The sequence below is a fragment of the Erithacus rubecula genome, assembly GCF_903797595.1.
Source record: "Erithacus rubecula genome assembly, chromosome: 1".
NCBI classification, from domain to species: domain Eukaryota; kingdom Metazoa; phylum Chordata; class Aves; order Passeriformes; family Muscicapidae; genus Erithacus; species Erithacus rubecula.
In genome coordinates, this window is record NC_136658.1 from 67,215,256 (window position 1) to 67,231,857 (window position 16,602).

At 37.5% G+C, this 16,602-nt stretch overlaps 1 protein-coding gene across 8 annotated transcripts in view; it reads right to left on the bottom strand.

The window, feature by feature from the left end:
* ENOX1 (ecto-NOX disulfide-thiol exchanger 1) overlaps positions 1 to 16,602 on the bottom strand; it is a 354,516-nt gene that overhangs the window by 60,461 nt on the left and 277,453 nt on the right. For all 8 annotated transcript variants that reach the window (XM_079300896.1, XM_079300891.1, XM_079300892.1 and 5 more), the window contains 2 exons: positions 6,031 to 6,137; positions 2,638 to 2,755 (listed from right to left, as the gene is read on the bottom strand). In XM_079300896.1, coding sequence (XP_079157022.1) covers positions 2,638 to 2,755; positions 6,031 to 6,137 — 225 coding nt within the window. The remainder of the gene's footprint in view (positions 1 to 2,637; positions 2,756 to 6,030; positions 6,138 to 16,602) is intronic.

The following is a 16,602-nucleotide window of genomic DNA, read 5'->3' on the forward strand; positions in this document are numbered from 1 at the left end:
TTTTCCAGGAAAAAAGAAATTATGCTGGGAGACTCCTGAAACTATGCTTTACTGAGACAGAATGAGGTCTTAGAACCCATTCTAAATTGTTGAATTAATTAAGCCTTCTTGTACTAGCAGTGACTTGACCAGGCAAACCACTGAAAAAAAAATCTGACACAGGTGTTGAAGCCTGAGGGAATCTCTGTCACTTATAATAGCTTTGGGGTTGTAACTTCCCAGCAGTCTTGCTCACACTGTCAAAAAGGGCAGGCTGAAAAATAATGTCCTCAAGAAAATTGTTGGAATGGCAGAACAGACAGTCCAGAGCTCTGGAACCATCCAAATCAATTCATCATGTCTCATTGCTTCAGCTACTTTTGGATTTAGACTTTTAAAACTTTATGTGTGCACGCTGTCCTTGAATTGAGGAGACACAATATTTTCATGCTATTGAAGTCTTGCTCTTCCCAAGGTTAAATACTTGAACAAAAATTTTAAGAAAAGGGGTTAAAAATAAAGAAAGACAATGTTTTCTTACTGTGCAAGATGGTTTCTTAGAGACAAAAGACTCTTTAAAAGACATTCTTCATACAACAGAGGTTACTGTGAACATAAATAGCCACTCCAGTGAGATAAAGTGGTGGTTCTGAAATGATGTAATTAGAAAGAGAGGGAAAAAAGAGAAGGCAACTAACAGAAATAGTAATTAAAAAAATGCCTGAAGGAAAGAGGAACCACATTTCTGTACATAAGAGTAATAATTAAAAAAGGTCCTTTTCCAGTTTATTTTAATTTACCAATGTTTTATACCCAATAGGTCTTTTGGTTTAATTCCAAGTTTCCTCTGTTGTCATTCACAGAAGAACCAAATGCATTTGCTTTAACTGAGAGTGTAGTGTTGAAAGAAGAAAGCCATAACATTAATTTGAGAACTGGATGACTATGTATGCAGCAGGATGGATCAACTCCACTGAGTTTAAGAGGATGATGAATGGTACAACAAACAATGATGGACACATACTCAGGTGGATTCATATTGCCTAATTTTGATTTAGAATGAAACACAGTACTGGGCTTGCTCAAGTGCCCACATTGTAACAATACAAATAACCTGAAATTGTTTGGGATAGAACACTGTAAAAATCTCAGGTATCAAAACTTTTGACAGTAATGTCTTTTTTCATGCATGAAAACCAAACATGCTTTCCTATCTATGGTGTTACAAAATGAATGACCAATGCAACTCTGCCCTAAGCATGCATATGTTAAACCTGGCTGAATTGGAAAGCATTACACTTCAAAACACTCCTGCTCCTCTTCTGGCATGCAGGCTATATGTATTTCTGGCTCTACCTTCCTGTGGTTAGTTCTAATGACTTTTCTCCATGAGAGTTGACACAGTCGATGTAAAATGATTAGAAAGTCATAAAAATTGCTGATTTCTAGCAGGTCCTGAGACCTGCTGTCTCAGCTTCAAACACTCTGCTAATGGCATCTAGAAAATACAAATTCACAAAATTAGCCTAGCAAAAATTAAAGCTGCCCTTTACGGGTTTTATTGTTGCATTTTTCTTCCAGGAAAAATATTAAATCTCCTTTCAAGAGAGATGTTACAGTAAAAATTTCTTTGCTAGAATGACACTCCTTCCTTTGGCCTTTACTTCTGGGGACCTTCAGCCTCACACAGTATCTTGTCACAGAAAGAGCCAAAGAGTTCTGTAAGTTTGAGTTCATACCCTTCAACTGGCATACAAAGGCTTGAAAACATTGAGTGGATGAAATTCTTTCTTACTATGGTGATTATGTGAAAGGACTAGATCAGGATTATCCTAGTGGAGACTAATTTTATTTCCACAGCATTCCTTCCTTCTTTATTTTTCTGAAAGTTCACTGCTGCCTGGCACTTTCTAGTCATGCTTTGGCTTCAGGTCCTGAAAATGTCATTCTTTATATGAGTGTCTAAACTAGCAAACCCTTGTTAGCAACTCACAAATTATTAGTCAATGCCAAGAAGTAGAGCAAAGCATACATCCAGATCATGTTACCAGTTAGTAACTCTGGCAGCTCCTGAGCCACCTCTTGGTGTCCATCCTGGATAGCAGAGTATTTGCAGAAGGCTGAAAAAGCTGCTTTTCTTATTCACATTACATGCACCCTTGTTCTTGGACTCACAGTAGCCAAGTAATGAGTGCCTAATTCATACAAAATGCTGTACCATACTGTGAAATAGGGACCCTATGAATGGCAGTATGCAACCATAAAACCCCCAGAATTAAAATGCTATTTCTTACAGAGATTACAGATTATTATGTCTTTGTTGCAAAGAAAGGTGCAATTTAGAGAGTTCAAGCATAACTTGAACTGGCCTCATAATAAAGCACTTTCTTCCGTGGAATGAAATGCTGTCATGCAAAGCTGCAGAGAGTGCAAAAAGGAAACACAATGCTTCCAGCCAAGGGCAGAACTGAAGAATTTTCATCATTATAGAACATAGCAGGTGACAGACATCTCCTAGAGACAGCTTGCATCATTCAAATAACTAATTTATGAGGGTTTAAAATAAGACACTGTCTTATATAATCAGGTATTAACATGTCACTTCTCATATGTAAGTTTTTGTTTGCTTTTAATAAAACAACACTTGCATATATTTACCTGAGTCATCTACTCTCAGCTTTTTACTGGGATTGTCACCACTGTCATCATCGGACATTTCCATCTCCTCTTCCCGGCGGATTCCCATGAGCTGTTCACTGTGAGCATTTCGGAGCTCCTAAAATCCAAAATTATCTTTTGTCAGTATTAACTTCCATAAAGTCATTATTTATTATTTAGCATCTCTTTCTAATACTGATCTGATTTTAATTATACATCATTTATCATTGTAATCATATTTATTTGTGTATGAATATTTATAAAAACAGAGGCAAGGGGAATTCTTCTTGTGAAAGAACTGAGTTTATCAAAGATAACAGTCAGACAATGAGAAAAAGTTACTTCCCCTGTTGAGTGATCTTTAGGTCTGCTAAACATAGGAAAATGTTTTAACAGCAGGGATAATATTTAATGTGTATAAAGGTGTATAATGCAGACTGATAAGGAGATTGTCAGGCTCCTTAAGGCATAGCTAATTCTTGCTTCCCTCTGCCACTTGGAGTACAATTAATTTGGCCAAATGTGGGTGTCTCCAACACACAAAGTTGTATTAACTAAAACACACCCTAAAAGTGCCTTGCTCTCTCAGCTGATTGCAAAGGGAGCTGAGAGCAGACAATGGCAGATGAAGAGCTGTGTATCTGTAAGTGCCTAATGCTGGTCAAAGGAATATCACCCTCTGTCCCTATGCCCAGGTTGCCTTGGATTTAAAAGGCCCATAACGCTGCCCTGCAAATCTTTGCATCTTGATCCAAAATGAGTGTCAGGAGGGACAGTTGGTCCCTGGGTGATGGCAGCAAGGGCAGGCAGGCAGCCCTGCACGTGTCAGCAGGCACAGGATCAGCAGGCAGCGGGCTTTGCAGGAGTCTAGACGCTCTTTGTTCCGGGGAGAAAAGCTGGCGCGGGTGCAGCGCTGCCTTTGTAATGGCAGCACCGAGAAGATTGAGAGGACTCTATTTTGTCCTAATAATCCTGTCAGGTGTAACACGGGGATGCTGCACTGTGATTAGTGTAGGCTTTGTCCACCAGCAGACAGCTAATTTTTCTGCCAACAAAGAGCTTAATTCCCAAAGAGGTGGTTTGAAATCTTTGAAACAAGGGAGAGTCGTGTGGAAGGAGGAGACAGCATTGAGGAGTCCGACAACAGCTCTGTGCAATTAACAGTAATCTGTCAGAGAGGGGCTGTGTGAAAAAAAGGGAAGGCGTTTCTCCTGAGCTGCATCCTTGGTTCATCAGCAGATCTCAAATATTCTGAAAAATGTATGGGTACTCATTAATCCCAGCAAAGGCAAGGAACCTAATTAGTGGGTGTTTTACAGGGGAATAATTTCAAATTAAAAAAAAAAAAAAAAAAGTTATTAAAAGGCTAAATTGCCAGCCACTGTCTAATGGAATCAGAAGCGTCACTGGAAGCAATTGGCAAGCCATTTCTGAATTCCGTATTGGAAAAGGCCACCTGCACATTTTCCTGGGGAAGAATGCTGCATACATGAGCAGACATCCGTTTACATTTACTCCCTCATTAGTGGACAAATGTCCTTGATGCATCACTGTCTACATTGTAAGAAAAGTCAATAATTTTCTATGGAGAATGTCTATGTGCATAAGTCTTTTCTTTGTCTTGGGTTTCTAGCAAAGCTTTTCTAAATTCAGGAAAAAACTGGTAGGTGATTAAGCAATTAAACAAATCAGCACATAATATCATAGTTAGAAGATACAATTTAAAAATATACCATTTGGTTTATTTGCATCACATTTCATATCTGAAGAACAGGCATTTCCAAAATATACTGGCTTAGCTAGATGCTTACATCACTTTGAATTGTTTTAGTTGTCCTACTCTCAGAAAAACAAAAGGCAGCAATTTTTGGAAAAAATTAGTAAAGAATTAACATTTCTGGAAAGTCCAACTCTTATACATTTCAGTTTATTAAATACTTAGAAACCAGCAAATGAATGACACACCACATCCCTTTACAGAAAGTTAGTTTAAGAAGGGATGATCTTAATATAATTAAAATAATCTACTAGCAAATTGTATTTTCATATTTCTCTAAAAGATAAGACAAAGACCAATCCCCAACTTCCCAACTTTCAATTGAACAAAGGCATTATCCACTATGTATATGAAATATTTGTGAACAAAATGCAAAATACAGTTTGTACCAATAAATTATGCTAACATTTTATTTTAAGTGTCCCATTATTGAAGTAATTTTGTATTCACCATAATAGCACTGATAATAAAGTATTCATTTGGTATTCATGTGGATGTTACATTTAGTGCCATTGGTATTCAACTGTAATTTAGCATTAGTTAATGGACACTTAAAATGTTATCCAAATGATTTATATCACAGCACTTCAGTGTTTCTCAAACTAAGTGTACAACACTTATTTTACAAGTGTACTACAAAATAATTAAATAAGTGCACCTTACCTTCTAAAGTTTTTATTCTGAGACAGAAAAATCATTTAGAGGACTGTGATAGTAACAATCAACACACTGTACCACATGACGGTAAACCAAGTGTATGTAAACTGCTCATATTAAAATTTTTTAAAAAAAGAAGAAAGAAAGAAAACAAAGACAGCGGTACTTACTTTTTAAAATACAGGCTCATAGCGTATATACTGAATTAAAATTGAAAGCTGGATGACCAAAACACAGGATGAGGTCTAGCACTTCCTTTGCTGCCTCTCACAGCAAGGGGAGTTAGAATCCCATTTCCTTTGCTCATGCTTATGACAGTCACACATGCATGGTCCCACACTGCTAACTCTGTGTGGTAGTATGATTACATTTATACTGGTTTCTTTGCAAGCATAATACTTAGAATCAATATAAGCAGTGTATCTAACTTTTAAAAGATAAACATAGAACAAATGGGAAGGAATAGGCCACAGTTACTGACTTAATATTCTTAAGTCATTACTTAGGAAAGAAATTTTTTATTTTATTTTCACTCAAAGTCATCTTATAATGACCATAAGATGGCACAGAGAAAAAAAATATCTTTGTCACAGACTTCATCTTTTAAAAACAGATCACAATGACTCCTAAATTCCTTATTTGAAAATATTGTTCCTAATTTCACTACTTCAGTTCATTATTTTAGATAGTAAACATAATCTTCTAATGATTTCCCAAATTTTGCATGACAAATAAAAACACATTGCTCCCTGTCTTCATGTTATTTAATGACTATTACCATAATGAGAGCAATGGGAGCAATTCATACTGTAGACGAGACTGCAAATGGCCAGTTGATTAACAGCTAAAATGGTAGCTGTAAATATTGCCAAATACACTATGTCCAGCTACAATCACACTCGTTCTGTGTCAATCCAGCTGTGAGATGATGGATAGAAAGAAAAAATAAAATCACCAACCTCAGAATGCTTTCGCCAAATGTCTATGTTCTTTCGCTGGGCTTTCGAGAAATGGTCCCAAGCTTTTTGTCTGGTAGAAGCGTTGAAAACGGCGACAATCTGCTCAACTTTGGTGAACAAGGAAGTCAAACAAGACAAGCAATTTATGTTGTGATCACTATAGAGAAGCAAAGCAAAGACACTAGGAGTCTATGGATGATGTCATTACTGAAACAACATCATCAATATCCATCCAATGACGTGTCTTTTGTACTTACATTGTATCAATGTTGGAGATGTCTCCCTTCAAGTCTGTCTCCATAACTTTAGTCTACACAAATCTCAACTATGCACCAAGAACCAGGCATGCAGCTGCTTCCCCCTGATGTCTGCTACCACTCCTTGTGCTGGCACATCTGCATGTGTGGCAATGGGTGTGTGAGCACAGGAATGACCCTTGAGCATCCTCCTGACACGTGTGTGAGCACAGGAATGACCCTTGAGCATCCTCCTGACTCGAATGTGTTCCCTCACTCAGCAGCATGGAGACCAGCAGAAGGCAGGCACACTCTGCTTTGAAGGGTGGCTATGGACAGTGGAACTTGTCAGCAGGTGGGAAGGGCTAAACCACCCATTAACCCTGCACTCTGTGGCTGCAGCTGCTGCTTCTCCTCTATTCAATATCAAAGTGCTCACCTGTGGTAGATCAGTGCTGCCTCCATGGCCTATGTATGGTTATTCACATGAACAGACACTTTTTTCTTTCACATAAGATGAAGAACAGATGTGAAATGGGCTTCCCTCATTCAACTCTAATGAATTTGTGCTGAAGCCAAACATCAATATTTAGATCAGTTATCTAGGATAATTAGGATCCTCAAATTTTTAGGTATTTGTTCATCTCAGTTGAAAAAGCTTTTCTCTCAATACTCTTTTCTTTCTTTTCCCTTCGGTTACAAGCGAAATTGTCCTTCCACAACAGTGACCTGCCTAAAAATGATTTGGCCAAGATCTAAGTTGCCTTGATTCCAGCACAAGTAACTGAAGAAAACACCAATAAATCTAGACTTTCTACAAATGACCTCAACTGTGCTCCTGAATGAGCAGCTGTGCTAACCTATGAAGTCGAGCCCTGAAAAATGCTTCAACTGTGACAAGGTTCTTTGCTATCTATCTCTTTAGATTCTTGTGTGGAAACAATGTTCTTTCTTTACTAAGTTGCAGCTTGCAGCACTTCTTTCTCCTCTCACTGAAAAGTGGTGGCAGGAGTGCTGTAACACCCTCTGCCCTGGTCCCTTATCTTGCTGATCTAAAGCTTCTCTCATTCTTTCCTTAATTCAGAGATGTAGAGAATGTTATTGTATATAGCAACCTATCCTTCCTAAAATGGTGAGCTCATTTACTAAAGCAGTATCTTTCACCTCTAGAATGGAAAGTTAATCTCCCTCATTTGAACACATTTCTTCTATTCTCTGGGGTTTTTAAACCACTTTTGAACGCTGCTTTCAGGTTTCAGAAGATTACAACATTTTGAATGGAACTTTTTCTTTCAAGGATGATTAATTACCTCCTAAAGTCATAAAAAAAAATTGTAGTTCATTTTCTTTTAAAATTAATATGTATAGGTAGTTTACAATAAAGAAAGTACCTTGGACCCACTGTGATGATCTATCTATTTGTAATCCATTCAATTTTTAAACATAGATGTGGTAATTTCAGCCCATTAGAACTTGCTTAGACTGAAGAGTGGATGTGTCAAGGAAGTAATGCTGTGTATATTTTTTCAATTAATTTGAAAAGAATGAAAATGGCAAAGCACTCTATTATTATGTGTATAGAAATTCAGGCTAGAATTTAATGACTGTAATTCTGTTGATGACCTAGGTGCTCAGAAAATTTTGCTTAATTAACAATCTGTTTTCAGTTTGCAAGTGGAAATTCAAGAAAAAATAGTTCACAAAGATATGAGCAAGAGCTGGTTTGCCATTTTCCACTATTAAGTATTATTAAGATCAACTGAATTTTGAAAAACATTTGAACTTTAAAGTATTTAATTTTCATTATATGAACAGGTGCTAAGATTTATCAAAAGTCATTATCTGATCATTTCAGAAACTTTATTCAATGGAAACACAAACAAGGAAGATGCCATAGCTTCTTCCTGTGTAACTGCAGTAGACAAAATTAATATTAAAAGGATCCTCTTCACTTACCTAACCTTTTGGAATTAAAAAAGTGATAAGAGGTAGGATAGTATGAGTACAACATGCTAAAAATCAAGGCATTTAAAGAAACTATGAATCAGGCAGAAAGGGATTATAAAAAGGAAAATGCAGAGGAGAGTACTAAACTAGTATGTGTCAAGGACCAACATACCATTCAAAGAAATTGTCAATGTATGTACAGCAATTTCAATATTCACAGCAATTTAGGCTTTGAAGCTTTGTGAATTCCAACATAAAGGTCTCCAAGAATTACATTAGAGCTAAACAGCAGCTAAGGCCAGGGCTTGACAGTACAGGGAAGTACCTTCACATCTTTTTGTACTGCACCAAAATCCTGCATTCACATGCTATAAGATGCAATTAAATGTAAAACTACTCTGCCACATTTGTTCTTATTGCACCAAGACTCATGTGTTTTCCCTTGGATACCCTGGAAGCCTAAAGTTGGCATAATGCTTGTGATCTGGAAACTGAAGACAAGATATGATATACCCACTCCTGGTCAGGATCAAATTTGTATGGGCAAGTGATCAAGCAGCACACAGCCCATTGGGATGGAAGATTCATCCCTAAGGAGAAACCATGAAAGGTTTACATCAGTTGAGAAATTCCCCAGTTAACTAATTTTTTTTCTGTGTCTGGCCAAAGAGAGGCCTCAAAATTTGGGCTGATATCTCCATAATCTCACTGCTGACCATGGTTTTCAGATTATTTTCTGATCTCCAGTAAGAAATTTCCAAAACTCTGTAACAGGTCATATCTATCTCTCTAAGGCACCTTGAACTCTAGAATGCACTGTAGTGTCAACTGTGACTGGTAAGTAGAATTATTAAGTAACATGAAATATTCATTGTCAAACATCTGTTAGTGAGTTCTATGCTGTATCAAATTTTCATTGACCATATGCAGAGCTGTTTCCTTACTAAATTAGGATTTAAAAAACCACAGTGTTCTGGAAAGGTCCATAACATGTCATGTTTTTCCCATCAATATAACTTACAGGATGTAAGCAATTGCATCTCTCCTAATGACTTATTCTGTGGCTGCTAATTTACGCAGCATGTTTTGGACAAAGGATTATCATCTAATTGTTTTTCTGCTGTGTTATAAATAACTAGAAAGACCCAAACAACTAAGCCTAGAGTGATATGCAAGTGCAATACACTTTATTAGAGGTGCCAGCTCATAGTAAGTATATCAATAGAAAGTGTAAGCCTCGGTTTCTGCTGCCATAAAGAATGCTACCTGCAAAAAATATTGCTATCAAGTATCAATGTAAAAGCAACCAGAAAAACTAAGAAAAACAGCAAAAATCCCTTAAACAATGCCTGCAGAAGTTGCCTAGAAGATTGCTTTAAATAGAAAACAGGGCAAGAAAATATTTGATACAGGATATTTGCAAGTTGTACTATTAAAGAAAAACAGAAATCAATGAGAACCAAATTGTAGTTTCATCTACAGGAGTATTAGGAGGTAGAGAGAACACTTTTACCCTGCATTACATTTATCAAGCAGTCTATTTTAAATACATGATTGAGTGAAGGCTGAAATTTATCTCTGGGTTCAGGAGTTAAGAAGTACTCAATTTTTTCTTTGATTATTACATTATAAGCTGCCATGAATATTATTTTATACCATATATTATAATATATAGTATTTTAATAGAAAAAGAAACAAAATAGAAACAAAAATAAGTGTTAGAATAAAAACAAAAGTCTCGGCTGGCAGATAAAATAATTGGATTTCATATAGAATTTTACTCAAAATTCCACCAATTAAGGACACAGGATGAAAAGGGCTTTGCAGTAAATTACTGCAAGTGTCAGAGGAGAATATATTACAATTTAGCACAGAAAAATTCTGCAAGAGTGTGACAGTTGACATGAAGGGTAAAAGAAAAATTCCACCCATAAAATTACAGTGTAAAGGAAACTGTTACAGTAAATGTATAACACACTTTTCAAATATAGAGTCGCAGCAGAGAGGATATAGAGTTGGTGTGGTTTGGGTCAGAAGCCCTGTTGCTGAATTCTGACTAAGCTGCAGTCTGCCAATCGATTTGGCTGCAAGCCCAGCAAACCAAGGAATTACAGTAGTCAAGGCTAGATGCTGTAGTGAATGAATTAGAGTCTCCAGGTCACTTTTGGATAGGGAAGAGAATATTTTTGGCAACCGTCCTGAAAGGCATTTGGTAATGAACTGAACAGAACTTAGCATTAAGTCCAAGGCTAAAATTGTGCCTAGGTAAATGACATGTGGCATTAATAAGAGAAATGGTAGACAGATTGCAGAGTAATGAAATAGGTATTATTTTAATTAATTTGAGCCAAGCACTCATTCTTTTGGTTATGGTACTGTTTACTTTCAAAGAAGAATTTGCCTTTCTCACTTTTAGAGCTGAAAACCTGCAGCCTCTCCCTGTTACTCAATTCACAGACGGAGAAACAGATGTGATTGCCTTTGACTAGCAGAGGAAAACATAAGAGTTGGAAATATCACCCTGGGGAAAACTGCAGATAATGCAAGGGATGGATCCTAAAGTAAAGCATACCGCAGCTGGATACATAAGCAAAGGCCATTATAGATTTGTACAATGAAGATGCAGGTTTTGACAGCTGTATCTTCAAAATACAAAGTACAAAATATCTCATCTACCACAGATTTGTTATGTGTTTGGCTGTGTTTTTTAAAAAAAGCTTCTTAAAATCCACAGTTATCTGCAACTCCATCAGAGAAATTTGGTCTGCATGCTGCCCAGATGCCTGTAGGTTCTTTAAGACATGATGTTAAGACATAGCATGATGAAGGAGAAAATCATAGAATTTCACTGTTGTAACTTAAATTCCACCTTTTTGGACAGTCAGAGAGAATGGTGCCTGCAGTGATTTATCTCCCAAATCGTTCTGCTGTGTGGGCGGTCAGCTTGCAAGGATGCCATTCCTCAACCTGCCCTTCTACCAATAATTACATCTGTACTAGCAATCAAAACCAGCCAGGGACCATTCTTGCTCCTTGAAACCAATGGCACAACATGCTGTGTCCCTGCAGCAGCAGCACTTCTCTCTTCCCAAAAAGATGCTTTTCTGGGAAGCTACTTGGCCTGCATCAAACTCTAAACTTACCACATTTTGTAGGAAAACACTATCTGACCCAGAGCAACAACTTTTTAACAGCTGAACAGTATGGGCCAGCCTGCCCTAGCTCAGCTTAATTTAATCCTGCAGACATGTCAGGGGGGTCGTCCTTTAATGGCAGTCTCACCTTTTCTGCTCTCATCCTGGGACAGAGGTCTCAGCAGTGCAGAGAGCAATTACAAGACTTACCAGAGGAAGAAGGATGCTTTGCTTTTCCATCTACCCTGTCTCACCTACCTGAATGTTAGAAAGAATGTCCTCTGTCTAAACTATTTCTACATTTCCCTTTGACTAGGCCTACAGCATTTGAGACCAGCAGGGTGTGTGTCTGGGTTCATGCTTGGTCCCTCTTCCTGTTCCATCTGACTGGTCCTAATCAATCTGCTTGTGTGGATTACTAAGAGACTGAGGGAATGTCCATAGTCTATACCCAGGTGATGCAGGAAGAAATACTTTTTTCTAACACATTAAGGAGATCCTTCCATATAGACAAAGAAATAAAAAGTATTTATACCACAACACTTACTATAACCCCTGGTCTTGTAAGAATATCAAACCTCTGTGTCAGCAGCCACTGTTTTCCTTTCTCCTTCTTTCAGCTAAGAAACCCAGTGGGGAACAGTGAAAGAAGGAGCATTATGGGGCCACTGAAAGTGCCCAATTCACTGTATTCATAATGAAACCTGTGCAGTAACTTGTCTGAGGTATGTATATCAGCAACTGATAGTTCTAGAAATAGAACGCTTCCTGTAAAACTTTGAAATAAAAAAACCCCAAATTTTAATTAAAGAGAGACCAGTTTGCCCTGCAAGGTATTGCTAGAAAATCTGTCTAAAATTTAAGCTTTGAAAATCTTTGAGGTTGTGAAACCGTGGTTTAATTTACAGCAGAGAAACTGACAGCTTGGTGTAACCGCAAGAGCTGGCGCTGTGCCCTGTGATAAATCACTTGGACTCAACAAGACCACTTCACCTTCGTGTCATTTCTCTGCAAGCAGGAGCCTGACATCAGACCAGCACAACACAGCAGGGCAAGTCCAAATGTACAGCACCTGCTCTTTCAATGCCACCATCTTATATTACCGAATGGACTTTATGGACTTTGTGTTGACAACCAGAAAAAAATCCTAGAAAAGCTCAGCTGCCCCCCACCAACTCAAAGGAAGATGAAGTGAATGCTGCTTTCTTCATCACCCTGACAAGATCATAAACAATCCCCAAAGTACTGCAGTTAATTGGCTGCCCTTTCTTCCATTTATTGTTAGGCACACCTTTCTTTCCAGTTCTCAGATTTAACAGCAAAACAGATTTAACAGCAAAAGTGGGAACTGCCATTTTTTGATAAATCTGTCCAAAATGATAACTCCCAGGGAACTCTGCAATGTAGGAACACCATAAATGAGACTAAGCCATTGCAGGTTGCATTAAGTGAAGTAATAATTATGCAGGAATCTTGCAGATTAAAATCTTCCTAGGAGATCAGGAGAGCTATATTTGTTTGGGGCATAATATGGCTTCATTTGCTGAGGAAAAAGGATAAAGATGTGGATGAGGAGGTTTCAACAGCCATAGCCTCTTCTGGCAAAAAATTGTTTCACACACTTTAAGTGTGAAATTGACTTCTCCATTTGTTGCCATACCTTATGTTCCTTTGCCTGCCATGACTTCTGTATTTTTATTCCTACTATGTATGTATGTACCCATCTTTTTCTCCCACATAGTCTATCCCTTTCCAAAACTCTTTTCTTGCCCCATAACAGCTCTGTCATCATCACATACTACACTATTTGTGAAAAGTCCAGTGATTTGATGGGAAGCATGACTAGTGCACATTGAAAGGAGTAAGAATTTCAATCACTCATAGTCACATAGGATTATTCATAAGGTTGATTCAATCATTTATAAGCAGACTGAACAGCTTTAGATGTGCAGACCACATGGTATACACAGCCAACTCATCCTTTTGGGTGAAACCTCCAGCTTTCCTTCCTTGCCTAATGTCTCTTCTCTCATCCTTGATTCCACAGAACATTTACAGCTCAGTTCTGTGATGCATCAGACCCTTACCCCTGTCTCTACTTAGCAAGGCAAGTCAAAACCAAGCACAGATTTCCACGATTGAAGTACGTGCTTTGTTGCCTTGAACCTTATCATCTAGGAGAAGTGCAGATTCCAGGCAAGTGGCATGAATTGTCAAAATACACTGAATTCTCTTGGAAGGCACTTCTTTTATTTTTCTGCAAAATAACACGCAGATTTAATGGACTACATTAAAAAAAATAACAACAAACCAAACCAAACCAACAATAACAACAAAAAAACCCCCTCTTAAACATAACAGAAGAGCTTCTGTTGAAATTCTGGCTATGCCTATATTGATACCAAGATTTTTATTGACTTTAGGTGGAGTGAAACCGACAAACAGTGGGAAGAATAAAGAAATTCAAAGAAAATGAGACAGAAGAATAAGTTATAAGAAACACTACAAATTGCAATCACAAAGGGTTATACTGCCAAAAGAAAGGGAGGAACTACAAGAATGCAAGGTAAAGTAAAAATCTCTATTCTCTGACACTGCCACAGCATCCTGTATAGAAATCCTTTTGTGAACATGTGTATATGAGATAGAAAATCTCATAGATAGAAGGGCAACAGAAAAAGAATAAAGAGATCCAGCTGAGCGTTACTGGACAAATTATGAGTATAGAAACAAGCCAAGAACACACTGACTATAAGAGTTAACAAAACGAACTGAAGGATTGCAGAGGTTATTTTGTAATTTTTTTTTTCTTTTTAGAAATGAATCAAGGTAGAAAGTAATAGTGGCAACTAATGACATGAATGATTAATGTTTTTATTTGTATTATAGTTGCATTCTATGACACCAACTGAGAACTGGGCTGCACTGTAAAAACACATTATATGACTCAATCTCTTCCACAAATTGCTTAATGATGACCTAAAAAATGCACATAAAGTAAGCTCATATTTTTGAATTAGTCAGTGGCAAAGGAAAGAAAGATTGGACAATTAAAGAGCAGGAAAATCCTTTTAAAAATTGTTATTAATGTGGACCAATTCAAAGAATACTCTGGAAAGCATGATTGTATATAAAAAGTCTGACTGCTAAGAGAATTTTAACCAGCATGCTTTCAACACCTGTAATGAAACTGCTTTATTTTTAGTGCTATGAGAATACTAAAAAGTGGAAGGATTTTTGGGAGGAAGTACTGAAATATGGAATTTAAAGCAAATCAGATGAAACAGTGATTTTAGCAATCACTGTTATATCAATGCAAAATCTATCTTTTCTAAAGCACGAGAGCAACTTCTGAAGTGAACCTGTAAAGAGAAAAACAAAACTGATGCAAATCATTTTTTTAAGAGAGCTCAAAAGGGATTTTTAAAATTTTTCTTACTTTTTTAATATTAAAAAAAAATGCAGATTCTATCTGTGAAGGCATTGATAATGTTAGAACAGATTAAATCATATCCAGGGAGATCAGCAAAATGAAAATGAAGAAACCTAAAAATGATGAAAGGAGGACAATTTCATTCAGTCTATTGAGAATGCTTTTCCCTTCAGAATTATTTAATGGCAAATTATTTTTTTTTTTTGACAGGGGGTGTAACTCATATCAGATACCTATCAGCTACTTGATAAAAACTCAATGTAATCTCATATAGTACTGGAGTCCTTCAGTAGAAAGGAAAAGAAAACTCAAGGTGACAATTGTCCCCCAGAAAGGGGGACATGACACACAGCCTTTTCCCAATCTCCCAAATCTTTGATTCTTCCTAAATGGACAGGCCTACTGAATAAGCTCAAAGCTGAATCTAGCTTCACCTCCTGTTTCACAAATAAGAGCCAGAGATGCTTAGCAACAGCAAAGCAGGCAAACTGCATAATCTCTTAATCCATAAAATCACAGAATTGTTTGGCTTGGAATGGACCTTAAGGATCATTGAGTTCCAATCCCCTAAGAACTTGTATACTGGGACACTTCCACCACCTTGTATATATCAAATTAATTTCTGAATATGGAATTTTTATTCCCCTGTAGGTACTTTTGTCAGTGTTGTCGAAGCAGACTGCATTAAACAGTCTGAAGACTCAGTAAGAGGTAGGCAAAGTTTACAGTGCATGGAGAAGAGAGTCAGAGGAGGTAATTGCAGCTTTGGTGTAGTCTAAAAAGACACCAACAGCCCAACAGGGATATCTCTAGGGCCTCCATTTTCCTTAAACATGAGGATCAACATCTGTGAACCTTAGGCTAAAAAGGTGGTTTGGGAGGAAACGAAACAGAGATCAATGGAAAGTCAGGGGGCAGTGTCACATGGATCTAAGCAGCATGATGCCTGGAAGTAAAACAGATGTCAAACCACAAAGACAGACCTATCCAAAATCCTTGAAAATGATCCATATTTTATGCACAAACTCTAATCTAGAAAATCAAGTAATTAATAAAAAATAAGGAAGTGGACATTTTTCTCTCTTTATCCCTTAAATAGCTGAAGAAGCACCACACCAAGGCTAAGACTCCCTGTAGCACTTAAATCAGGTGCTGTAAATTTGTGGTGTGACTGCAGTAATACACTTCACTTCACAGATTATCCTGGCACAAGTACCTTGATCAGGTAATTAATTCACGTGCTGAGCAATTGACCCAAATTTTTAGGGGTAATCTGCTCAGTAATCTCCTAAATACCTCCAGGCACAAATTTGTAGCAGGGATTTCAATGCCTTTTCGTCTTTAGTAGTTGGGCCACAAGATGAAATGTTCTGGTCACAGTAATCCTCATTAATAAGAAAGTATTTTCTACTGAGACCCACTAAGACAGTGTGTGCATGTGTGTTTCAGGTGAGTGCACTCGAAGACAATCTTATTTCTTTTTCACTCCCCATAACATTCATTGCTGGCATTTTTATCCAACCCCAAGTTCTTCCCTTATGCTACAACTGTCTGCATCAATGCTGTGCACAGTACAGAGGATTAATCTGCCCTAAACAAGGCATGCAAAAATTAGGACATCTGGTTCAGAACTAGACCCCCTGTGAATCCTCTATGGGCAGCAGAGAAAAAAATGGCATATCCAAGGGATGATTCATCTCATTGGAAGAGCACCATGAGGTCAGTTTGATGACTCATTCCATGGAGATTCTTATTTTTCTCTTCTGACTGCAAAGAAAGCCCAGAATGGTCAGCTCCAAGTTGACATCTGACCTAGTTCATG